At 46.9% G+C, this 27,131-nt stretch overlaps 2 protein-coding genes across 2 annotated transcripts in view; one reads left to right on the forward strand and one right to left on the reverse strand.

Annotated features, from left to right (window-relative positions):
- The window catches only part of Kcnip1 (potassium voltage-gated channel interacting protein 1), a 375,589-nt gene that overhangs the window by 326,058 nt on the left and 22,400 nt on the right, over positions 1 to 27,131 (reverse strand). The gene's annotated exons all lie outside the window — the stretch shown is intronic.
- On the forward strand, positions 18,202 to 25,835 carry Kcnmb1 (potassium calcium-activated channel subfamily M regulatory beta subunit 1). The gene is made up of 4 exons (XM_021211451.1): positions 18,202 to 18,511; positions 19,863 to 20,020; positions 21,332 to 21,503; positions 25,207 to 25,835. Exons 2-4 carry the CDS (start codon positions 19,887 to 19,889, stop codon positions 25,474 to 25,476), a joined length of 576 nt encoding a protein of 191 aa, XP_021067110.1. The 5' UTR covers positions 18,202 to 18,511; positions 19,863 to 19,886; the 3' UTR covers positions 25,477 to 25,835.

Here is a 27,131-nt window from a genome sequence, read left to right on the forward strand (position 1 = left end):
ACCCTACCCCGTTAACCTCTTATCTCAGCTTCTGTTACCACTGCTTGCTTTGAAGTGCTTAATCTGTGGAGCACTGCTCCCCACCCCCACAGCTTCCAAGTGAGATGGCAGGACAAGCTTTTTTTTTTTCCTTAAAAGACTCCTGTGTTCCAAGTAGTTCTGTGTAGTCCCAGCCTGCTGTAATAAAGACTTTCAACTGGCTGTAAACTGTGTCTGAGTGGTCATCTCTGGAGAGCTCACCACAATGAAACTAACAAGTTCCTCAGAGTTCTTATCACGAAGCAATCATGGTTCTAGAGAACTGAAATGTATTGCCATGTGCTGATTCCCAAATCATCATCATTCAGAAGCAAGCTAATTTGTTACTAGGCACTATCTTCCGGGACTGTGGCCAGAGCACCTTCTATTTCAGGATGGAGGACTCTGGACAGTCTTTGGAAATCATGGGCTGGAGGAGCAGGCTCCCTCAGAGACGTAGTGGGAGCCTGAACTGGGTCTTCAAAGAGGGCAGGAAAGGCTGGAGGGGGCAGGTAAGTGAAGGGGAGACTCTCAAGACCTACTCTCTTAATGCCTTCTGGCCAGAGATGTGATTTCTACAAAAACGGATCATCTGTTATGTAGCAGGCACTGTGCAGGGCTTGAAGACAACAGAGAACAAGAAGCCTGGCCATTCCCTGCCACTGTACCCAGTCCTTTATTGAGACAAAGCAAAAGGGAATGTCAGCCTTGGGTCAGAAGGTACTACAAAAGCCCACAAGAGGGCGCCCCTCCAGGTTGGCTTCGCAGAAGAAGCTGCCTTTAAGTGAAAGTCTGAATAGCAGGAAGATGAGAGAGAGAGAGAGAGAGAGAGAGAGAGAGAGAGAGAGAGAGAGAGAGAGAGAGAGGAAGGGAGGGAGAGAGAGAAGTCATCTTGATATCATANGAGAGAGAGAGAGAGAGAGAGAGAGAGAGAGAGAGAGAGAGAGAGAGAGAGGAAGGGAGGGAGAGAGAGAAGTCATCTTGATATCATACGGAGAATGGGATGCTGGAAGAAAGGGTAGAAGTTTATTTTAGAGAGAGTGGAGGGGCCTGCTGAAAAGTTGAGATCATTGAGGGAAAGGGCCATCAAGGCTAGAAGACCATGAGGATCCTTGGAGACATGCAGACTGATGGAGATTAAGACCATGTGCTCTGCAGCCAGGCCAGCCAGTATCCCATTTCCTGCCTTCCTATTGCAAGACCCTGGATAAGTTACTTTCCAGAATGAGCCTTGGCCTGTATATGCAAAATGCCTGCCCTGTAGCTAAGGGGCATTACTGAAGGAGCTGGTCTTAAAGTCATGCAACTTGGCTCTGTTACACGTCAGCTGAGACATCCCTCTAGAGCTCATCTGGCCTCCATTTGCCAGATGGTCAAAGAAGATGGCACCCATGGCTTCTTCCAATTAAGAAAACCAAAAGGATCATTGAAAACAACAGAAATGCAAAAGAAGGGGCGGGGCTAGAGGAGAACTCAAAACACAGGGGCGGGGCTAGAGGGGAGCTCCAAATACAGATGCAGTCCTATGTCTAAGGAATAGGTTGCTTTGTCTCTTAACCTTTCTGTAGTATTTTTAAAAATGATGACAGTTTTATATTTCCCAACAGAAGGAAAGTAAAGATATCAATCAATGTGGATTCTGTCCTTACTCTTTATAAGTCCCTTGTGAAGTTGGTGAATGAATGTTCCTCTCACCTCTACCACAGATGTCTGTCCCTGGCTGGTATAGGGTTTTCATCTGGACCCTGGTCTGGCACTCCTCATCACAGTGCCTTTGAATTCCTCCCCTAGCTGTTTGCTGCCCACTTGGCGGCCCTTGGTCCCCAGGATGTTTCTCTTGCCTCCCTTCAGAGCTGAGCTGCCCCCAGGATTTCCTCACTGGATTTTGTCACAGGTTGAGTTCTCCACGAGGTAGGAAACAGCACAGGTTGTTCAGTCTACAAGGCCAAGTGAGGGATGCTTTAAGATGGTGTCAGGCTCAGGCTCACTAAACTAAACTGGTTCCCTGCTCACTAAGCTTTGCATCTGGGGTCTCCAGCCCTGGAAACCTCTGCAGCCGGCTCCCAAAGAGACTCACAACACAGACTTCAGCATGTAGTCATGTTTCCTTTCTATCCTTGGATTTCATTGATGTGGAAGGCCTGGGCTTCTCCACACATAGGCGGCAGCTGCATCCACTTTGGTCAGGATCCTCCTGGTGAGGCATGGCCTTTGGAATGAGGAAGGAGACCCATATGAGATAGACGGCACCCTCTGTAGCCAGTTGCCCACCCTGGGAAGGGGTGGCTATAGTTTTTCCAGACACCAGGCTGGGCGACTGGCTCTGGCCCTTGCTGTACACTTTCCAGCCACTCCACCTTGGACAGGCTGCTTGATCTTTGTGCCCAAGTCACTTTTTAAAAGTGTAATACTGCCATTGTTGCTGTCTGTCCTATATTGCCAAAGCCCTCACAAGAGCCCATTGTGGCTACCATGACTAATTTAAAGATGAGAAAAGTGAGACAGAGAGGCTAAGCTGCTCAGCATCAGTGACAAGTGGTGACATAGGTGCCCTGAACACAAAGTAGAGAATCCTCCAACACAGAGACCTTGAACCCGTGATTTCTAAAGCATGCTCAAATCTATTTCCTACTGTCTTATGGCTTTTAGTAGCCCAACCTGACCGTCTTCTAGCCAACATCCAAAAAGCTCAGAATTCGCTGAGAGGAAGACATAATAATCATGGAAGCAACTGGACAATCTTCCAATGGGTTAGCTGGTGTTTTAAACTCAGAAACAGGAAGTATGAGACAGATATCTTTGAGGAAGCGTCTCTGGCTGTTAGGTAGTTGATACCGTAGCTCATGAGGAGAAAGCTGTGTTTCCAATCCAAGTAAACATCTGGAGGTGGGCTCCACCTCCCTGTTGTCAATTGTGTGGGTTTCCATGAGCTTACTTGGGATCAGGATTGGGTAGGAGCTCAGTGTACAGCAGGGAGCAGTGCTGGAGGTAGCCTGAGATAGCCCCTCTTTGTAGTATTCCCCGCTTCCCAGCTCAGGGTGCAACAGACACAGCTCTGAACTTCAGAGAGCAGCATGACAAATGCTTGTTGACCAAGGAAGGACCCACCAGTCTGCTTCATTCTGGTTCCCTGGCTTCATTCATTCCTTCCACAAAGACAGCAGGAAGAAGCAGGAAATCCCAGAAACCCTCCAGTGGTGGTTGGACCCATGACCTAGGCAAAGTTCGACAATAATGCATGGAGAATATGAAACCCATTTGATCCCACGGATCTATTCTTTATGCATCAGGCATAAATAAATTTCAATAAACAAACAACAGCAGTAATACTACCAGTTTCCCTTTCTCTATATGTTTAGGGCTGGTTCTAAGGGAGCAATCAAAACTACAGAAATAATGACGTCAAGATGATCTTTGTAGTCCTATCCATGTGTGGAAGACTGGAGGGTAATTTTTCCTTTTCTCTTAAAGAATAAGGAGACGTTTACATGAACAGTAGTCTTCTTGCTTTCCAGTTATTATGTAAATATTAGAAATAATGAAACCAAGGCTTTGTTTTGCATTGATAAGGAAGAACAACCCTAAAAGCAGACACCGGAAGTGTTAAAATGGTTGTTGGTTGTATTGTGAATGTTTCACCAGCAGGTGATCTTCCCTTCTGCAGGGACCTGGCTTGGCTCTGTGATCTGTTTGAGCCAATAGACCTCAGTGTAAGTGACATAACCAAGTTCCAAACTTGGCCTCAAGGGGATGTCGAGTGTCTCTTTTGACCGCTTCTGGGCCAGATAACACAACACTGGTGTTATGAGCAGGAATAGGAGAACAGTGGGTAGGGTGGAGGATAGCATACATGCTTGGTAGTAGTTCACCTCACCCTCACTGATCTCAGTGGATTGATGAGCCATTGTTACTGCTGAGCTTTGTACTCTGTAATGCAACCACGGACGACAGATATATTCTGCAAGGGTCATCATTTAGACCAAGGCCATTCTAAGTGGAAGGACTGCAGAAGGAAAGCTACTAAAATGCATACAGTACACTTACTAAATGGTGGCAGTATAGATGGTTTTTAATTTGTGTCAAAGTTTAAGACTACACTTAACTATTTATAATGAAAAATAAATGCAGGTTCCAAAAAGGGCTGAGCTTTCTTCTCAAGAGAGCTTTAACTCAAACCACTCTGGCATGTTTGTGTTCAGTCTTAGGACCTCAGCATCAATTCCTGGCTACAGCAGACGCTCGGCAGAGGGAACGGAGCCATGCCTTCTGCTCAGGGTAGGACCACAGGCTCAGGGCTGTTTCTATAGTCCCTTTACCTCCTCCCTCCATCCTATGTCACTCACTGCCTGAGCCTTGGAGGAAACTCACTCCTGCTGGCTTCCTCTCATTTGCTCACTGTGTTTGAGGGCTCCAAAGCAGAGCCAGCAAAGTAGTGTGTGCCTGGCATTTAGAGCATGAAGCTACACCCCAGCCTACCTCTCGGTCCTTCCTGCCCCTAGACATTTGGAGAAGAGTTAGCTACTCTCGCATTCCTCCGGGGCTCATGTGTGTGAGATACACAATGAAACAGAGTCCCCCAAAGTTAGAGTAATTGTATATCTTTATGTGTTCCCTGTGTATACAGTGTAGAACGAGCAGTTCAGGGTGACAGGCACCTCTGTGAGTGTGTATGTGTGTGTGAGTGTGTATATGTGTGTGTGAATGTCTATGTGTATGAGTGCATGTGTAAGTGGGTGTGTATGTGAATATGTGTGAGTGTGTGTATATGCGTGTGTGCATGTGTGAGTGTGTATGTGTGAGCATGTATGCCTGTATACATGTGTGTGAGTGTGTATGTGTGTGTTTATGTGTGAGTGTGTATATGTGTGTGAGTACATGTGAGTACATGTACATGTATGTGTGTATATGTGTGTGTATGAGTATGAGTGCATGTGACTGTATGTGAGTACACTGTGTGTGTGTATATGTGTGTGAATGTGTATGTGTGTGTCTATGAGTGTGTATGAGTGTGAGTGTGTGTATGAGTGTGTATATGTGTGTGAGTGCATGTGAGTGTATGTGAGTGCACTGTGTGTATTGTGTATATGTGTGTGAATGTGTATGTGTGTGTCTATGAATGTGTATATGTGTGTGAGTGCATGTGAGTGCATGTGTATGTGTGTATATGTGTGTGAGTATATATATATATCAATATGCATGCATGCGCGCATGTGTGTGTGTGTGTGTGTGTGTGTGTGTGTGTGTGTGTGTGTGTTGGGAGCCATCAGACTCCTCCTGCTAGTTTTTCATGAAATATAAAACACCCCATTAAAACCACAAGTTCCCTGCTGTACTGTAAAACACTAGAATATATTCCTTGTATATCATTTGCTTTTGATTTAAAATTAGACAGTTTTAAAGGTGAAGGCTTGCTAAGCTGAGCCCAGCCTGAAGATCTACACACACAAAAAGAAATCATGAACCATTTTTATTGCTAAGTTTTGGCATTCATTGTCACATGGCTATGGAATGACTGATATAGCACTCTACGAAGACACAGCTAGACTCAGAGGGGACGATGGGAAACCCATGTTCACTCTATCCACAGCCGAGTTTATCTGTTTGGATTCTCGGCCAAGAAGCATGGTTCAGTCTGCCAGAGGAATTTAAACAAAGGAGAGATAAAGGGCCTGTTTTCCACAGACACACAAAAGGGAGACCACATCATAATTCACTATTATGCACCTCATATTTCTCCTCTGCTAGTTTTTTCCTATTGGAAACTGCTCCAAACCCTTCACGTGTCAAAACTAAGAAAGTTTTCTAGGACATCAGGCCCGGGTGGATTTCCTGTTCTCCTTTCTCTGCCCTGTCTTCGATCCGTATTACCTTTCTGCCTCCTGCTTCTTCAACTCCTTCCCAGAGGGACCACTGATAGCACGGAGAGAAACTGGAGTCAGAGACCAAGCAGTATTTTTGGAACAGGAAGGAGCAGAGTGGTCCATATCAATACAATTCTTTCTTTTTTAGATTTATTTTATTTTTAAATTACATATGTGTGTACAAGCACCAGTGTGTGGGTGTATGGTTGTGTGTGTTGTGTCTGTACAGCCCCGAATAGAGCATCAAACCTTCTGGAGCTGTAGTCAGGGTGATCGCGACCCACCGGAAGTGCGTGCGTGCTGAGAATGGTGGGAATGAGCTTCGTTCCTGTGCTAGATAAGTATATTCTCTTGTGGGGCTGAGCAATTTCCCTAGCCCCTCAAGTCACTCGTTTTATTGATTGTATTTGTGACTGTATTAGTTACCTTTCTATTTACCATTGGTGGGGAGCAGGGGAGAGAGACCTTCAAGGAAGTGGGGATAATACAATGTATCTGAGAGTATACAGGCAACACAAAGTAGATTTGATGGGTTATTTAAAAAAAAAAAAAAAAACCAACATGAAGATGGGGAAAGGGGAAGGTTACCATGGACCTGAGAGAAGTTAAAGAGCGGAGGGAAAATGTCTAAATTGTATGAAGTTCTCAAAGATTAATAAACATTAAAATATTTATTTTATTTTTATATATGTGTATGCTTGCATGTGTGTGTACACCCATGAGAGTGTGGGTGCCCTCAGAGTCTGAGCCAGATATCTTGCTTGGCATTTCAGGCTGTGTGAGCCACCTCATGTGGGTGTGGGAACAGAAGCTGGGTCCTCTGAAAGAGCAGTAAATCTACTTTACAGTGTAGCTAACTCTCCAGTCCCTCTCACTCTTGCTGTTGCTAAGGCCAGATAACTGACAAAGACGACTTAAGGGAGGAAAGGATTATTTTAGCTCACAGCTCAAAGGAAGACCGTCTACGTCCATCAAAACAGTAGCAACCACGTGCGTGGTCCTTGGTGCCGACCAGGATGTGCACACACAGTAAGAGCACACAGCTGGCTTCTCTTTTTCTCTTTTTGCTCAGTCTGGGATTGTATCCCATGAGTTAAGCTCTGTGGTCTTAATCAGATAGTTTAACTTTTGTGCGCCTACCACTCCTCTTCTAAAAGAAAAGAAATACAGGAATGAATTATAGGCATAAAGAAGAAATGGATGAATACAGTGGAGGCAGGTGTGGCTGGCCAGCCAACAAAAGCTGACGCTTTTTTTCTTGAAAAACTTAAAAGTGCCATTCAAGCTGAGAAGCAACTGTCAGATCAGGTCTACATTTCCAGGTTTCCCTCGCATCTAGATGGGATCAGGTGACCATTGCCTGGCAACGGTAGATGAAGAGCAGCTTCGTATACTACTTGCAGGCCAATGTATGCGTCAACCTTTTAATCACCACATTCTTTCTCAGGCTCTTGACTCGAATCAACTGCTAGATAGCTCCAGAGTGACCTCAGGGCCACAGCATGCAGGAGCTAGATGGTGGAAGGAGTTTGGTGTTCCTCTGGAGAGAAGATCCTTAGGCAGAGCTCTCTATCCTGAACTTTGCAGGAGTGAGATATTCAGGGACACTGGGCAAAGCCATGAAATTAGAGAGTGGTGTCAGAGGTTCCTTGATCTTAATAAATCACCTCTAGCCTGGCCTTGGTACCAAGATTAAATAAGGTGAGTATAATGACTTGAATGATGGCCTCCAAAAGCATGCCATGTTCAAAGCCGTGAGACTATTAGATAGCATCTCGTGGATGTAATTAGGGATGTTGAGTGTTCTTCTTTTGCTGTGATGAGGATTGAATGCAGGCCTTTGTGTGGCTAGGCAAGCACTGTGCACTTGAGCCACACCCTTAGCCCTTTGAGATCATCTTGGGTTACTGAGGTGAGTGCTCAGGCTGATGCTAAGTGACTCTGTAAGAGACTAACGAGTAGGTGACCCGACTACTGCTACATAGCTCCAGAGTGACCTCATGGCCACACCATGCAGGAGCTACAGGCGTGTCTGAGAAGAGAGCTGTGAGAGCATGGAAGTTCAGGTTGAGGCGACGTAGATGCAAGCAAAGGAGACAAAGGAACCACCAGAGGCCGGGTGAGGCAGGGGAGACCCTAGCGCCTTCTGAGGAACTCAGAACTGCTCAGTTCTTGATTTCATCTTTCCTGCCTGTTTCTCAGACTCTTGAGAAGACGCGAGGAGAGTCTCTTCTGTGGTGTAAGGCTCTGGGTGTGTGGACACGTGCTCCGGTGCTTCAGTGAAGAGCTTGCTGGGCCTGCCTCAGCACCTGGCATTAGGAAAACACTCAGGGATTGACCCATTTTAGGAATCTGCTTCCAATACCTGTGGACTGGCCTCCTTAGAGACAGGGTCCCAGAGGGGAGGCAGGACTAAAGTCTCCTGTATGAACTCCCAGGGAAGCTTTATGCAAATCAAATAGTAGTTCAATGAATGGAAGAGGGCAAAGGCTGGTGCTTGCGGAGTGATTTTTATGATTTATAGATCACAGACAGAAGTTTTCATTAATGTATAACATAAGGGATTAAAAAGTCTCTCCCTGGAGTGTCTCTTTTGATCATCCTGAGCAAGCAGGTCAGCCCCACTCACCCTGAAGATGGCCCTAGGGCACAGAACCTGGTTCAAAGCATCATGAGACATCTCAGAGCAGCTGAATCTTCCCTCAGACGGAGGTCCAGAGGGACCCCAAGGACTTGCTTCACCGGAGTCTGTCCCCTAGGTCACTAGTCACATGTGGCTGTTTCCATTGAGATGAATTAACATTGAACGTATTTCAAGGCTTAGTAGTGTCCTGTGACTATTGTGTTGGAAATCTCCTGTCCACAGTGAAGTCCCATGGTCAAAGAATGCTCTACTGGAGTTCTCAGACAGCAAGGGCTAGAAGTTCTGCATATCACCAGCCATTGTAGCCTCAGACAAGTTTTTGTCTCTAACTCAATATCCCCATCTCTAAAAGGAGGATCATCAAAGAACTGACCTTATGGGGTCAAATTGAGGGCTGTGTCTCAGCCCAGGCATTTGGAGCAGTGCCTGGCACACATGTCAGTGCTGAGTGATGGAGTTCTTTGATGGAAAAATCTACAGTGGAGGAGAGGTGAGAATGCAGTCTAGGAGTAAGGAGGCCGGAAGTCCCGGCTGGCTTCTGATACTCCAGAAGGCTGCAAAGTCAGGCTTGAGTTCTAAACCATGCTTCAAAGCCGTGTGGCTCTAAACCAACCCATCCTCTTTGGGCGGCTGTTGGTTCACTGGTAGAGCAGAGTGTGTGTCTTGTTGAATCCCATATTTACAGAAAAAAAGACAAGCGGCAGAACCCTTTTAGAAACTAATATTCTTTGACTCTGATCCCTGCTCTTAGGGATATATTAGAGAGAAATGATAAAAATAATTGCTGGACAACCAAAGATTGTTACTGAAGAACAGTTTACAACAGTCAAACCCTGATAATAGTCAACCTATCTCATTAGAGGAAAATAACAATATTGCAGGCACTCCCAGAAGATGGACTTTCCCAGAAGCACGGAATGCTCTTTGGTAAGATAGTATTGCATGAATGGGAAAATGTCTCTATTGAAACTAAGACCACAGTGTATAATTATGCAGTCTATTTTATACAATATCCTAAATTTGTTTCTAGAAAGAAATGTGTATCTTTAGAGCATAGCCTACTGATGGTGACAATAGTTTCCTTGATTGGATCTTGATTTATATTTATATTCTTCTTTTTGTTCTGTCTTTACCAAATTCCTTGAAACATGCATGTGTTACCTTTGAATGCAAACACTGCCTGTAGAGAAAGCTGTGAGCCCCAGTACTCATTCCACGAGTTGATAATGAATAACTATAGAATGGATCACTATAGAATGAATCACTATAGAATGGATCACTATGGAATGGATCACTATAGAATGAATCACTATAGAATGGATCACTATAGAATGAATCACTATAGAATGGTCTGCTGTGTGGCAGTGGATGAGGAGACTGTCTTCAGGGCTTTCTTGCTTTGACACTTAAAGGAAATCTGGGACAAATGAAACATTTCTCTACTGATATGAAGTATGAGTGCTTGTTGTGTAAAGAAGGCAAGCTAAGCCTGGCATGAAACAGTTGCCACTTTTCTAAACTCAGTAGTGTCAAGTAAAACCACCTTTCAGGTCTATGGGGGTGTAGCCCCAGGACCCCACTGAAGGCCCATTCTGCAGATGCCCACGGTCCTCTTATGCAATGGCCTTCCCCCCTGCCTTCATGGAGTGCACACTATACACTGTTATGTTGACATTGTATGGCATTGGTCTATCTCACATCCATACTATGAGGGCATACATTGAAAGGGGAATGTGATATGTGCCATAATATAAGTATGATAAGAACACTTGCCAGCCTGGAATGTTTCAACATATTGTGCAGGTTTCAGTGAAACCCTGGCTATGTAACCTATGTTTCCTCAGCTCTTAGCTGCGGGGGCTACAAAGGAACAACTTGAATATTGATATGCAAGCTCGCAGAGCTTTGAGCCCTTACTCCTGTCTCTGAGGGGTGCAGATTCTCCATGGGCTCAGACTCTTTGATCCACCCTTCCTGTAGGTGTTCATGTTGCAGAGGCTCACAGGGGAGTCTGGCTGTTAGATGTATGTGCCCTACAGACCTCCCCACACCCCAGCAGTATCTCAGCCCTACAAGCCGATCACAGTGGCCATAGGAGTAGCTGCTACCTGTCTGCTAGTTACATCCAGCTAGGATCCACCTAGGATTGACTGACTGACTGAGAGAGAAGACCCAGGATCAGCTACCTCAGGGATCAGGTGAGGCAGAGAAGGGTCCCAGGAGGGTGAGGCGCCCTGCTGAGGAAGAACCCTTCTTAAGAAGAGCTCCTGCTGATTCCGGGCTTAGCTCCTGTCCATTCCCTCATCCTCTACCGGAGCCTGACACCTAGGTTGTTCTATTATCCTCTGTGTTTCCCACATATCAGACTCGGCGTTGCCCATAGTCTGTATGAATTCACAGTATTTATCAAGAGCATGCGCATCTTATGAAGTGGTGTGATGATGAACCAGTTCTCCAAAGACAGGAAAGGGAAAAAGAAATGGTGTCGCTTTGCTCTGTTTATATATTTTTACTGTAAAGGTATAAATTCTCCCTAACCTGATGGCCTGTAACATTGCCTTACAAAGGCTCTCAGGGAATCCTTAAGATTCAGCTGTGGAGTCTATGGCCCTGACAGATGTGGGAGTCTCCAGCCTTTGCCCCCCACAGTGACTGTTTAAGGGATGAGAAAGGTTCCCTGGCAATGGGAGGTGTTGCCTGAGGCTACAGGTAGGCAGGAAGTGGAGAGTTCCACTTTGTTGTCTCAACTCCAAAGTGCCATCCCTTGTGTTTTGAGCCCCGCAAGTCTTCCTTAGAGATGGATTCCCTCAGCTTTCGGCCATGGTCATGCCTGGCCCCCTCTGGCCCACATCAGGCTGGGACAGTGCTAGGAAGCTCTCCCTAGGTCTCAAACCCAGGGCAAAAGACTAACTGAAGTGACTATTAACATGCCAAAGTGGATTCCAGAGGAAGCAGGACCATCAAGGATCATTCTCTGTCTGTCTGTCTGTCTGTCTGTCTGTCTGTCTGTCTGTCTGTCTGTCTGTCTGTCTCTTTCTCTCCCTCTCGTGCTCTCTCATTTTCCCCCTCTCTCTGTCTCTCTCTATATATAGTTGCTGCCATAATTCTACCCACCATGTTATAAGGCAGACAAGGAGGTCCTCACCAGAGATTGATGGATGGAGCCACCCAGTCTTAGACATCTAGCTTGCAAAACTGTAAACTAGATATATGTTTCTCTGTATAAGTTCCCACCCTCAGGTGCTTTGTCCGAACATTGGAAAATGGACTATTGGCATTTTACACCTCTATGTCATTCTCATTTCTACACCTGAGTATTCTACCCCTGAGTACCTCTGAAACCCAAACTTATGAATTTATTGTACCTTGTACCAGTCAATGCATGACAAATAACATGCATATGTGCATATGAACTGGGTATATGTGGTAAAAAAAGACCTACTGAGTTCCATTAGACACTAACATTGTTCCCAGGATGATTAATCTTCATGGTTAAAGTTGGCTGCACTTAGAATCACCATAGCAACATAACTTTACACCAAGGAGGGTGTTTTGAGACACTGAACAAGGAAGGACCACCCATACTGTATATAGCTGTGTCATGGCCTAGGGGCTCAGAATGAATAAAACAGAGAAGCTGGCTGAGCACCAACATTCATCTCTCTCCAGTTCCTAACTGAGGACACTGTGTGACCCGCTGCCTGGTGCTCCCAATGCCTCCCCCTCCCCTCTTTAACAGACTGTAATCTCTCAGACTGTAAGCCAAAGAAAACCCTTATGTTGCTGCTGCCAGTTCCTACAGTCCTTAAACATCCACTGGCATAGCTTGAATGATGTCTATCCTGAATTAGTGGAATTAATGGAAACTGTGCAGCCTCCTTAGGAAGAAGTTTTGGGCACACACACAAAAATGATGATAATATTCTGTGACACAAAACAAAAAGATTTTCTCCAACCAAGTGACCACCACATCAAAGGTCCAGGGATCTTGGTGTATTTCTCTTGGAGCTCAAAAATGTGATACAGAATAAGAGCAGTGACAGTCCCTGGTCTTAGTGGGTTTGCATTCTGATGGAGACAGGCTGATAGAGGATGTATACTGGTCAATGTGACACTGCCCAGAGAAAGAAGCTGGGCAAAGCATGTGCCAAGGGAGGTCAGGGCACTTGAGTCCTTCATATGACTATGGATACAGATGTGCCACCTAGGGGTGGGCAGTATATCTGGTCTTCTTCCCGCACTCTTCATTATCTAGCTTTCCCACAAAGACAGGAGATACTGCAACAAGGAACGGACATTTACACACAGTCAGCCTACTGTGCTTTAGCCATGCTCTGCCTCCCCCAAAGAGGGGCTGTGGGCTGTTAAAGAACACTGTGTTAATACCATCGCAGGTTAAAATGCCTGGTTATGAAGGAAGAAAAGTCGGACTGAAGGATGTGTGGTTAAACAAGGCAGAGAGAGAGAGAGAGAGAGAGAGAGAGAGAGAGAGAGAGAGAGAGAGCTAGCTCATACTATGGAGTGACCACACAGGGCTGCTTTCCATGCCTTTTCATGATGTTTAATTCTCCTGCTGACATTTAATTTTGCTGTGCTGTTTTGCCTTTTCAGTGCTACAAGCATTCTCCCCTAGTTATTTTCTCTACATTTGTTTTTGCAGTAGTTGCACTTGTCTGTGGAGAAGGAATTGCAAGACCCCTGTGGATGTCTGCAACTGCAAATTCTATACATACTGTAATGTTTCTGATATACACTTATCTATGATAAGATTTAATTTGCAAATTACATATGGGAAAAATTAACCATAACTAACAATAAAGCAGAACAATTGTGATGATGTAAGGTAATGAAAGTAATTTTAAAACCTATGAATTATTTATCTCTGGAACTTTCCATTTTCAGACTGTTGTTGACCATAGGGAAGGGAAGCCGCCAATACCCAAACCATGGCTCAGGGGAGAACACTATGCTCTTGTAAATACATCATTCTCTTTTTTCTTTTGTAGTTTTAATAGTCTGACCTCCTACAGAGGATAAAGTTGATGATATTTGCCTCAGCATGGTGATGTACCCAGATCCTAGGTTCAATGGGCACTGCAATGTCTGTCCTGGGGCCACCTCACTCTCCCTGCCACACACAGAGCATGACACACACAGGGCAGTCTCCAGACATGGCTGATTTATGGGACTTACTCACAGAGTGTTGGTGGAGACTAAATGCTTACTCATAAGTAAGCAGTTGCCAAATCGGAAAGGGGGTTTGGGGAGTGAGAGGGCCTGTAAACCAGCTGCGCATGCGCACTGATGCTCCTGGCAATGGCTCCCGTGGGAGTCCTGAGTGACAGAGGGTCTGTGGAGTCAGTGGGCACAGATTCAGATACGAGATCCATTACATCCCATTCTGGGTATAGTTCTGGGAAAATCACTTGGCTTTCTGTGCTGACAGAAAACACAGGCCTTTGTGGGTTTGTTGGTAGGAATGAATGTGTGTTTGTGCACCTTACGAGACTTTCCTTGGATAACTGAAACCACAGAGATCACCAAACCCCACGTAGAATCAGTTTCTCTGTACATGCACACCTATGATAAAATTAAATTTATAATTTAGGCCCAGCAAGGATAATTACTAGTAATTAAAACAATATACCATAATAAATTTTTTTAAAACTTATGAATTATTTATTTCTGGAATATTCTACTAATATTTTTATGACCATGGTTAAACAAGGTGTGGTGGCCATAAGGAGTGGCACCCTTTGTAGATGTGGCCTTGTTGGAGCAGGGTGCTCCTGTTGGAGTAGGTGTGGCCTTGTTGGAGGAGGTATGCTACTGAGGAGGTGAGTTTTGAGTCTCATATGTTCAAGCTACGCCCAGTGTGCCTCAGTCACTTCTACTGCCTCTGGATCAACACATAGGACTCTCCATTCCTACTCCAGCACCATGTCTGCCTGCACTCCACCATGCCGATAACGGACTAAACCTCTGAAACTGTAAGCCAGCCCCCAAGTAAACATTTTCCATTGTAAGAGTTAAATCGGTCATGGTGTGCCTTCCCAGCAATAGAAACACCAACTAAACTATGTGGGTAACTGAAGCAGCAGAAAGTGGATCCTTGAATGAAGGAGGTCAGTGATTCGTAAAGATTTGTGTTCCAATTCACATCTTGAGTGTCTCCCATGTTGAGAAAGATTGGCTACCAGCAGGTGGCGCTACTGGAAGGTTGTAGAATTGTTAGGCAGAAAGACCTGGGAGAAAGTGGATCACCAGGGGTGTGATTTTGAAGGATGTGTAGTCTATGTGTTCCTGGACCCTTTCTCTGTTTGTATCCTGTTCCTCACGAAGCAAGCAGGGCCGTCTAACACAGGCTTCTGTCTGTAGAGCCTCTGAACACACAGAGAACACACATGAGAAGCTGACTAGCCTGCGGCCTGGCACAATGAAGTTGCTCAGTACATATAAATACCCTTCTGTTCTAACTGTGCAGCAGTGTGAGTCGATGGGAGGGTAGCTCTCATGTTTCTAAGCTCCATATTGCTTCCCAACAATCATCTCAAGTTTTTGATTCCCGCCACCACCACCAGCAGGGACCACCCCATTTAAAATCACTCGCCATACTCTTGCTCCAGTTACGATAGCTGTTCATCACTCTGTGGTGGTTTGAATAGGCTTGGCCCAGGGAGTGGTACTATTAGGAGGCATGGCCTTATTGGAGTAGGTGTGGCCTTGTTGGAGGAAGTGTGTCACTGTTGGTTTCAGCTGTGTGGCCCTCCTCCCAGCCACATGGAAGCCAGTCTTCTCTTAGCAGCCTCCAGATCAAGATGTAGAACTCTAAGCTATTCCTGCACCATGCCTGCCTAGATGCTGCCATGTTCTTGCCTTGATGGTAATGAACTGAACCTGTCAGCCAGCTCCAATTAAATGTTGTACTTTATAAGAGTTGTGGCCATGATGTCTCTTCATAGTAATGGAAACCCTAAGACACATCCCAAAGCATGCCCTGAGACAAAACACTCATTTACTCTGTTCTTAGATTTGTGGATTTGGACTTCAGGGAGATTGAGGTAACCCTCTGCTCTGTGGTTCAAGGCCTTAGCTAGGAGACTTGAATCCTGCCCAGTTCAGGACTGGACCACTCTCTGAGTGTGATCATTCCCATATACGGAAAGAGATGCTCACTTCTTACAACCTGCATTCAGCTTCCTGCAGACTGGTGGCTGGTTCCTGGGGAATGTCACAAGAAAAGGTGCCCAGTGGATGCTGTAGCCCTAAACCGAACTTAGCTGTGGCAAGCAGGCAGTGTCTCCACCAGGAAATTCTGTTTTCTGGGTGGGCAGTGACAGTTCCACTCAGGCTAAAAGAGAACCACAAGTATCGTTCTGTAGGGATGGTAAGAGGAACAGCTGACTCTGAAAAGTACAGTTTTAACATTATGTGCCAGTTTCTCAGATGAGCTCCCATTCCTTAAAAGTTACGGGGGGTGGGGGGGTGGATGGTGTGATTATCTCTCTCCTGGGTGCTCAGAGGACCACTGTAAGCCTTGTACTTACGGCTACTGCTTCAGAAGGCTCAAGTTGGAGATGTTTGCTGATTTCTCACTTTCCAACAATCATCAACATTTCCAGGCATGGCACCATCGTCTCCTTCACCTGTGGCCATCGTCACTCACACTAACTCTAACCCTCCCGTACGCAGCCATAATCCAAGATTTTCACTAGCTTACCCTAGAGGGAGAGCGAGGCTTGCCCTTGCCGTTTGGTTGTGGTTCAGTAGGGTGCACCAGGTGCCTTCCCTGCTTCATCATATCTTCCAAAGAAAGACTCATCGACAACCTCATTGGTGTTTATAAAGTCTGATCGTGTCACCTTTCCTAGCCCATCGAGTGGATTATGAATGGCCCTTTGCTAACACTTATGAAGAACCATCTAGTGCCCATGTCTCTCCCAAGGAAGGAGTTTCTAAGTTATTTTGTAGGTCCCAGGAGAAAGCTGCTGGCCCTTGAAGATCCATCATTGGAAAACCCTTCTCTTGAAGAACTGATCTCAGATCCATATTCCCCCTTCTTTATCAATGTTCCTGACCCCTATACTTTAAGACATCCTTGTCTGTGGGGCTGGTGGCAAAGAATCCGTGCTGCACCTATGGAGGACAAAGTTCAAATCTCCAGTACCCATGTAAAAAACTGGCCATAGCTAGGCACCCAGAACCCAGCACCCAGCTCCAGGTTCAGAAAAAACAAAACAAAACAAACAAACAAACAAAAGCCCTTTCCCCTTTTTTCATGATGAGGTTTCTCTGTAGCCCTGGCTGTCCTGGAACTCTCTATAAAGGGCAGCCTTGAACTCACTGAGATCCACCTGCCTCTGCCTCCTGAGTGCTGGAATTAAAGGCTTGCCCCACTGCTGCTCAGCCAAAAGGTCCTTCCTGAGGTGGGCCAGATGGAGGAGAACACCCAATGTCTCGCTTCGGTTTCCATGAATGTATGGATATATCAAGTACACACACATATACACAATATCATACACATATAATACACACACCATACCTATCTAAACACACACATACCACACACATGCACAAATCATTTAAGCACCACACACACGCAGGCACATGCACACTAATAAATCTCCACTTGCTATGAGGCCCACTAAACACGTGTCTCTCTAGTTAGAGTCAGTGACTAAAGGGGGATGGGGCGCTGCTCAACCCCAGGGTTTCAAGGAGCCTTGAGTGACAACTTTCTTACCAGGCCCTCGTTTTCAGGCGGCAGGCTTACGTGAGAGGTGCTAACACCCAGCCATCAGGAATATCTAAGATGCACCCACTGTCCTTGGATCGGGGACACCAGAGGCTACCTCTAGACCTTTAGGTGGCTGGAGACATAACAGAGGTATAATTTGAGGTGTTAGAACACTCCCTTGGTGGCAGACACGGCTGGGATTCGCCACTGGGAGGGACCAGCCTCCAGTCTGTCTCTGCTCATCAAGTAGAGAAACGCTGGACCAGCCATCAAGGTCTGTGCAGATGACTAGCAGGGCACCAAGGTGTAAGGAGGGCGGGGCTGGGGCTGGGCTGGGGCAGGGCTTGTTCTTCTTGCTTTTCCAACTCTTACAGAGCTCTCTTTATCCGAGAGGACCCAGAGTGCAAAAGCAGGTTTGTCCCCCACCCCCACCTCCAGTACCAATGTTCAGTTGTTTTATTGGCTGCAACAACCTTCTGCCTATGAAGCAGAGTCAATCTGTGGGAGGTCCCCAGCATGGTACTGTCCCTGGACCTGGACGGTTGGCCCGAAGCAGCTGTGGGACCCACGGCTCCCAGCCTCAGCCCCAGTGGTCTTTAAAAGGTGGAGTTTCCTCCTTTCTCTGAATGCCATCTCTAATTTAACAATCCTGAACAAAGTTAAGTTGTCAGGATGCTAATGAGAGAAGGGAGAAAACAGAGGTCCAGAGAGATTCAGGGACTTGGTCAGAGTCACACAGGAAGTCAGGGACAAAGGTGGGAGGCTTTGGCTGCACCAGTGTAGCTATAACACGGGCTAGTGACAAGCCCAACCTCTCTACCTCCCTCCCCTGCACCACACAAGGAAGATCGGTTCCTATTCCTGGTCCCCGTGCCAGCCTGAGAGACGGAGTGTAGAAGAAACATTTCGGTACATATATCAGGATGGCCTTGTGGGGTGGGTAATAGCTTTTGCTGTTTGACATCTGTTTCCCAGGAGACTCTGGGAATTGCAGGGGCAGCGTCCCCTACAGCAGCTGAGGGCTGCAAGGCTAGGTACCTGCTTGTGGAGTTTTTATCCCGGGGCAAGCTGTGTGCTCAGACTTGACCATGTTTGGGCATGGAGGCTCGACCCAGATGGGACTGAGACTGCTTCCCGGGAGACCAGCTGGGAGACCAAACTTCCTGTTAGAGCTCCCAGGCCTGACTTGGGGTGGGGGTGGGGGGCGAGTGGAGAGAAACCATCTGCCAGCCAGCGGAGACCCAGAGAACTGTGAGTGCTACATCCCAGAGAGCTCGGGAAGGGCTCCTGGGAAGCCGGGGCTGAGGGGAGATGGTGGGAGACAGCACCCTGTGATGGCATGGATAGGGTGGTGAAAATCCCTGCCTCTCTTGCTGCCCAGGAGGGCCTGCCTGGCCTGTTGACCCTGGTCTGGGCATCACTTTTGTGGCCAGCCAGTCAGGACCAGTCTTGTCACTTGCCATCAGGATAGGGGTCGACCACAGGCCTGGCAGAGCGCGCCAAGCTCCTTCAGTTCCTCAGTTAATGATGGTGTCTGTTTATGGAGGGCATCGCCAGTTTATGAGGTGATGCTCGGCAGTGTTGGTGGGTCTACATCAGGACACTGAGGAGGGCACTATTGTTCTTGTTTTAACAGTCACATGGTTGCTAAGCAGCAGAGCCAGGACTCCATCTTATATCTGATGGCCTCTCTTCTCTAAACTCCCCCAAACCCTTACATACTTTATCCCCGGTCCTTCTAAGGAAGAGACTGACAACCCAACAGTTATGCCACATAGCACTCTTCTTTAACCCTTTCCAACTTTCCTAGATCAAGCCCAGACCTCAGGTGACTTTTCTACACAGAGTTCCATCCAAGGAGTCCTGAGATACTTAATGTCTCACAAGGGGCATAGCCTCCCTGTAGTCTACCTGAAATCTCTTCTGTTATCATAGAAACCCATTTCTTCCTGTCTTAGGCCACAGTGCATATCAGGGCTTCACATCCTCCTTCTTGCTGGAGGTTCTCATTAGGCCTACTGAATCCCAGATTCCCACCTAAGTTTTACATTTAAACCGAACTGACCTCATGTAGCTGGTGAGCCACCGCGACATTACAGGCAGGTGAGAGGACAACCAGTCACAGGAGCTGAACCTCTCAGGAACAGATGACATCCTTCCCTTCCCCTCTGAGCTCCCATGCTGTAGCCTTGAGCAGACTCCTGCTGTCATTCATCTTGGGAATGCTCAGGAGTCTAGGAGGGCTCATTGGAAAAAGCCAGGACCACAAGAAAATCCCCTCAAGTGTACTGGGCTTCTCCTGGAGGTAATTGGTGATAATGGATCCTGAGTATTTAAAAGCTAACTGTAGGCTGTTACCAGAGGCCAGAGCGAACCTCTGTAAGGAAGCTCTATGTAAGTTGCAAAGCGCCACGTATTATCATACTTAAATAAGAGCAATGTTGTTATTTGGTTGCATCCCCTCATGCCTTCCTTCCTTCCTTCCTTCCTTCCTTCCTTCCTTCCTTCCTTCCTTCCTTCCTTCCTTCCTTCCTTCCTTCCTTCCTTCCTATGAACCTATCGCTTGGGCTAATCTCATTTCTCTTTGCCTTCTTGGTGCTAGAAATGACTGTTGCCTCCAGTGGCCATGGGGAAGAAGCTGGTGATGGCCCAGAAGCGCGGAGAGACACGAGCCCTCTGCCTGGGAATGGCAATGGTAGTGTGTGCCGCCATCACCTACTACGTCTTGGGTACAACTGTGCTGCCTCTCTACCAGAAAAGGTATGGACATCTCCACTTCCTGGATTGACCTACCCTACCCTTGACCCCTCATGGTAGTCAGGACAGATCAGGCGTTCGTCATCCTCAGACTCGGGGTTCCAGTTCTGGGGGAGACTCTCCAGTCAGGGCTGGTGATGATGGGTCCAGGATTCCTTGGGAGTGGGGGTGGGGATCACAATGGCAGACTCTGGCTGCAGTCTGCACAGATGACTCTGAGATGGGAGATTCCTCTTTGCAGAGCCTCTCCTTTGCAGAGCCTCTCCTTGCCTGTGTTTTCCCAATAAGCAGAGAGGTTCTGCACTGTGACATCTGTCCCCCGGACATTTATGGAGGAATCTCAGAGAGTGCAGTATACCCTCGTGCCCCACACTCTGTGACATGTCATCCCTCCAGCCTTTAAAGAAGAGCCCTGGAATTCCTGATGGCTGTTCTCTTTGGAACAGGCACACAGGGCTCTCTCAGCTCCCCCTAAGCTGAGTCTCACGCCCTCCCTCTGTGCATAGTCTGGCTCCTGACCATCCTCTTGTCTGACAGTGGGTCTCCCACAGGATACAGGGAGCTGAGTCACGATCCATTTGCTTAGGAGTTGATGAGCCTCTTGGGCTCTCCTGGGCCTGGTCTGCATCCTTGCTTTATAATGCTGAAGTGGTGCCAGGCCAGAGTCTCACCCAAGTGGGGCACTGCTGGGCATCTGTGTGCCTCCCCAGCTCTCTCCTGCCACCCTCCAACCCTGACCAGGTTGGACCCCTCATGTACTTCCTCTTTTTTAGGGGAAAAGCTGAGACTCTGAAGCAACTCAGCCCTTGCCTCAGGTGCTGTGTCCCACCCCGCAACCCCCAAATCCCCTGTCCCCTGTGAGGTTTCCACTTCTACCTGTGACTTAGAGATGATATGGTTAAGAAGGCCTCAGGCTTGGCTGCTCATCACTATCTTATGATGAGCATTTAAAATACCACTAGTGCCTGGGCCCAAGCACCTAAGAAATTCTGCCTCACTTTCTGTAGAGTGGGACTCAGTAAGCTATAGGGATCTTAAAAAAAAAAAAAAAAAGTTAGGTGTGGGGTGGCTAGAAAGGTCAGAGAACCATTATGTAGAAAATGTCCAAGAGCCAACCAGTCTGAAATTATTAGGATTTATCCCAGAGTCCAGGACTCTAGGGCCATGGATTCAGTTAATATAACATGTTCATGGCAAAATGAAGATCCCATCCATGGATCTCTCAAAAGGCTCTCAGGGTGCCAGGGGTTCAAGTGGGTATGTGTCATCCTTGTCTCTAAGAGATGTTTGCTTGTGTCTGTGTTGTCTCCCCAGTGTGTGGACCCAGGAATCCATCTGTCACTTGATTGAAACTAATATCAAGGACCAAGAAGAGCTGGAGGGCAAGAAGGTGCCCCAGTACCCATGCCTTTGGGTCAATGTATCAGCTGTGGGCAGATGGGCCATGCTGTATCACACGGAAGACACTAGGGATCAAAACCAACAGGTAACAAATATGAGTATATTAGCCTGCCAGGTCTGTGAGCTTGTTCTCAGCTGCCCATGTCTCTAAAGCCAAGATGTAGTAACCCACCTCAGTGGACTCTTAGGCTAGCTTGAGGTGGAGTCAGCCTTGGATCTTCCATGTTGGAACCGACCTGGGCAGACCTGGGTGGCTTGAATTGCCCCTATTGGCTGTGCAGCGGGCGCTGAGGTCCTGTGCATCTCTGTTTCCATCCTTGTAAATGGATGCGACATTAATGTTCAGTGCTATCACCAAAGCACTGGTTTTGTTAAGTTTAGATGGTTCTCATACATAGCTAGAGTTGAGATGCTCCAGTTTATATGCTAAGTAGGCAAATGGTGGGTGCTCAGAGCACAGAAGCAGTTGTTACTGTTACTTCTTCTGTCAACAGAGCTGGGTGAATCCATGGGCCACCTGGGAGTCAGGGTTACAGCAACCTCCATAACTAACATTTAAGATTTCCCCTCATCTGCACCTCCTTTCTTGTCAGTTAGCCCTCCCTATTGCACAGACGTGTTGGTTCCCTTCCCCCCTTTCCATTTCTTTACTTCCCTCATTTATCTAACAACCCCAGTCTTCCCAGGCCTGGCCCATGGGTCTTAAGAGGAGAGGGCTTATATAGGCATACTAACATTAGGGAGGGTGGGCCAGTGCCTCAGACAACAGACAGGAGATGGATGGGCTCAAGGGAGTTGCCAATGTGGCCCAGAGCAGAGAAGTGTTGGGCCCGGCTTTTCAAAATAGGCAATCCTGTAGCCACAGAAACAAGAGATGAGGGGTACACAGTATCCCAGTGTGTGGTAGGACCTAGTGTAGGCATAGGGAGAAGGCTAGGCAAAGGCAGTGGCTGGAAGCATAGGCGTGGGGAGAAGGCTAGATTCCAGAAATGCCATCTGATAGAGTAGCCAGAAGAGACCGAAGGTTTAGTCTGTTGCCTGAGGACCTCTTCTGTATAACTATGGAATTAATAATAGCATATAAATTGGGGCATCGCAACTCTAGCTATGTATGAGAGTCATCTAGACTTAATAAAACCAGAATTCTACACCAACCAACTGAGGCAGAATAGATCAATAGGTGGAGCTCCCTCGATAAATCTAAGGTTGGATGCTATTGTTAGGAGCCACTGGAGGCCCAGGGTCACCATTCATGTGATGCTGGGAAGACAGAGCCAGCAGCCATGTAGGGTCATTTACCAGATGGAAGCTAGGCCACAGCAGTCCCCAGCATGGGTGTGAACCTGTCACAAGGATGATATAACAATCAGAATTGAAGCTGCTGTGATAGAAAGGGCAAGGTGTCGGGTGTGTGTGTTTGGGGCTGGGCTCTGTAGGCTCTCTGATGCTGGGGGCATGGAAGGAAGGGGTGGAAGTATGTAGAATTCAGACATGTGGTCATCGTTAGTATGACTCTGTGTGGGAGAAGAACCTCAAGGCCCACAAGGATTAGCTCCTACCAGTGGTTCCTGCTTCCCCTTGGGCATCTAGCAACCATAATGTATTCTAGGAGTGAGAAAAACCTCTTGAAAGATGACATGCCATGGCATGGTGCTATACTTCAGGCACACTGGGTTAGGGCTGCTTCCTCATTCTGAGGCTGCTAGCCCAGAAGAGCTAGAGGTAGCCGGAACCCTGCTTGAGTCGTGAGCAGTGTGTGTTCTTTCTTCTCTAGTAAGGGGGCTGTTAAACCACACACCCACAGACCACAAACAGAGTTTAGAGCAGCCAGCCGTGCTGGGACAGTCAAACCCATTTCATTCTCTGGCCCAGCATCCATGTGTGTGGCTGGCTGATGCTCTGGCTTGGTAGCTTGCCCTCTGGACATGCCAGGCTCTTATTCCTCCTCCATGGCCTCCTCTTTTCTCCTTCAATCAACTTCAGCCTAGGGAAGGGGTTCTAAGTCCCTCTTTGCAGCCTATGCTAACACAAATGAAGCCTCAGACTAGAGGCAGGGTCTTTATCATTACAGCTCATGCAAATAACCCAGGACTGGTTGTATTGGCCCTGCAGAGAAGGGCGAAATAGCCCAGTCCTTGGCTTGACCCTAGAGAGTGAACTTAGGACTAGGATTTGGACAAACAGATCAAGAATGTAGAATCTAGAGTAACCTCAAACACACAAAAGACACAGCAGTACCCTGGGATGGGTGCGAATTCCCACATCAGAGCTCATGCTTTAAATGGGAAAGCAGCAGTTATTCCAGCTTCATAGATAAGACAGCATTATATCATTATTGTCGTTGTTGTTGTTATTATTATTTTGAACTTATAGAGCCCAGGCTCTTGCTAAATGCTTTATATAAGTTTCCTACTTTATTTCTCAGGGCAGGTTAGGCTCCACCACAAATGACTTCACAAGGTTAGGAGTGTGTGCTAGTTGCCAAGGTCACACAACTTGGAAGCTGTGGTTGAACCTGGGCCTCCCTGGCTCCACAAAGAAATCTGTGCACAGTGGTCAAGGTTACCTAGTGACAGTCCTGCTATTAAACAGCCTGCAGTGCTCAACATGTCTCTCTGAAGGCCAGATTCCCCAGAAGTTTCGACTCTCTCCCCCTGGCTTGCTGGGGACTTGATCTGCCTGCAGCTCCCTTATTTCCCAGATATTAGCACCACAAAGAAGCTTTTCCATGCTGCTGGATTAGGGAGCTTAGGCAGGAACTGAGTCCCAGGGGAGACACTAGCTCAAAGCTTGCCCACCAGCATCAGGTTTACACATTTGACCCTGGACATGGTCCTTGAACATCTCCACTTCCCCTGAGTCCAAACTCCACAGGGTAGGAGCCTCTGCTGATGGTCACCCCTCTGGTGTTCCACTGAAGGTCTACAGAGAGGTCCACCCTTGAGGTTCACAGGCAGCACCCAGTCCTTCTGGTAGAGAAAGATAAAAGGCAGGTCTCCACTCTGGGCTGTCTTTCCAGAGCTTTGCAGCTGGGTCTCATCATCTCCGCAGGCCAGAAGGTTCCTAACAGCAACTACCAGTGCCAGAGTTTAAATGCGCGCTGGGCTCTGCCTGCCTGGAGCTCTTTACCGCACTTTCTCTCATTCTTTTGGATTCTGTCACAGAGTTGCATGCCAACATATTTTCTTTGGTTCACACAGGATTAGACTTCAAAGAATCTTCTATTTGAATTTTAGCCAGTATTTTGAAATCATGAGAGTCTGTATTAAAATCAGGTTTTCTGGCTTCTCTGGATGTATTGCTGCATGGTGTGGAATTTATTCTCCAGAGGGAGTGGTGACAATTCTGACACCAAGGCAGATGCCAGCTGGTCCCTGTCACCCCTCTGCCTAGCTTCACTTCTCAGTGTTACCTGCATGAGCTTGCATATAGAACCCCACCTTGTCCCTGGACTTGTATCACTCAGAATTGTCTCTAGCTCATCACTGTGACATCACTAAACCATCTCAGTAATGAAACCACAAAGGCTCAGAGAGGGTGAGCAATCTGCCTAAGATTTCACAGCAAATAAAAACAGATGCAGGTCTCCAACCAAGCCCTGCATCCAGGTGTGCAGCATCACATCACGGTGAGTGGCACCAAGGCCATTATCCATACACAAATGCCAACTGTGCTCTCCAATGGCTGACTCCTGAGCCCAAATCTTTTTCTCGTACCCCAAAGCCTCACGCCAGGCCTCTTAGAAGTGTGTATTTGCAAGCCTAAGCACTCCTGCTTCTCCCCCACAGTGCTCCTATATCCCCAGGAACCTGGACAACTACCAGACAGCCTTGGCAGATGTGAAGAAGGTCAGAGCCAATTTCTATAAGCACCATGAATTCTATTGCCTTTCTGCACCTCAAGTCAACGAGACCAGCGTCGTGTACCAGCGCCTCTATGGGCCCCAAGTCCTCCTCTTCTCCTTCTTCTGGCCCACCTTCCTTCTGACTGGGGGTCTTCTTATTATTGCCATGGTGAAGCTCAACAGGTCCCTGTCCATCTTGGCGGCTCAGAAGTAGGCCAGTCCCCTCTGTACCACAGCATAGAGTCACCAGGAACTGCAGAGTCCCTAGCAAGTTACCCACCACTCTCTTCCTTTGTCTCCTATTTCATTTGTTCAACATCTTTGGAAAGCTTGCTCAAGAATGTGTATCCCATTCCCAGTGACTTTGGTGGACAAAAAAATCTCCCAGTTACAGCTCCCCACCCTGACTTCAGTTGGTTCATATCTGTTACCTACCAAGATGATGAATATTGTCACCTCTATCCATATGTGCTCTCTCTTAGATACGCACCTATCACATTCAGGATGTTGTCCTTGGCCAAATTCAGCTTCTTTGAATTGTCATAAAAACAATAGCTCCTATTTACAGGGCAACTGAATGTACTGCTTTTTGTTAAGAACATTAAGTCTCTCTCTCTCTCTCTCTCTCTCTCTCTCTCTCTCTCTCTCTCTCTCTCACACACACACACACACACACACACTACTCTAAAATTTAAAAATACTGCTGTCCTTCAGTATCCACAGGGACCAGTTCTGCAACTTGTTTAGATGTCAAAAATCCCTTCTGTAAAGCAGTGCAGTCTTGGTTGTGGAAGCTCTGTCCACCTTCCTATGTGCTGCAGTGTCTCCAAATGGCTAGCAAACACCCACTACAGTGTCAGTGCTGAAAATGATTTCATTCTAGGGAGCAATGATGAGGAAGGGTCCATTCATGCTCACAGCAGATGTAGTTATTACCCAAATATTTTCAATCTGCCCTTGATGGAATCCAATGGGGCAGAACCTGTGGATACAGATCCAAGTGTACACACAGAAACAAAAATCTATGAGGAAATAAATACAAAAGCCTTAAAATATTAACCATGGCCTGGTGGTTAATTTTGTTGTTATTTTCATTCTTCAATAATAGGAAGATCATACAGTGTTTTGTTTTATTTTAATCGGAAAAGTAATACATAGTTGTTATTTTGGAAAATATTGAAAAGGACAACCCTCAGGGAGATAAGGATGGGCTTTGAGAGGCCGTTTCTCCCATCAGAGCCAAGCTGGGAAGACACAGTTGTTAGGCTCCCTGGATGGAGGGGAGGTGCTTACTTAGTGGAGGACTTGTAGTTTCCTGTTGCTGATGCTTTCAGCATGTCCCCTACAAACACAGGTGTTGGGCATTTGACACATTTAATGTTCACGGCATTCAGATACAATTGGGATTAGAATGATGCCCCTAAGATGGCACCATTGGCTTCACAGGCACAGGAAGAGAGAGAGGCAAGACCTGAGGCAACAGATTGTGGTGGTGTTCTCTCCACAAGCAGATGAACAACACCATTGTCTCACCACACCGGATTTGACACTTCTCTCCAGGTAGCCCTGATGTAGCCTGTGGCCCTCCAGTTTCTTATCTGTGGCCCCTCCTTTCAAGGACAAGTAGCTTATCATTCCCCAAAGCATCTCCCTCCAAGGTTAGGAAAGCCATATTCTGATATTATGGTATAGCTTGCAAGATGGGGAGATTCACATATGGATAGCAGGGCTCTCTCTGTATTATTTCTTACAACTACCATAAAAATCTATAATTATCTCCCAAATTTGAACTCAACTTAAAAAGAGAAACCAAAGGTTCCAAAAAGGAGTCTGGCTTTAAGGGGTTGCTTTATGAAGGTTTCCAGGTCT

Source organism: Mus pahari, chromosome 14, assembly GCF_900095145.1.
Source record: "Mus pahari chromosome 14, PAHARI_EIJ_v1.1, whole genome shotgun sequence".
NCBI classification, from domain to species: Eukaryota; Metazoa; Chordata; class Mammalia; order Rodentia; family Muridae; genus Mus; species Mus pahari.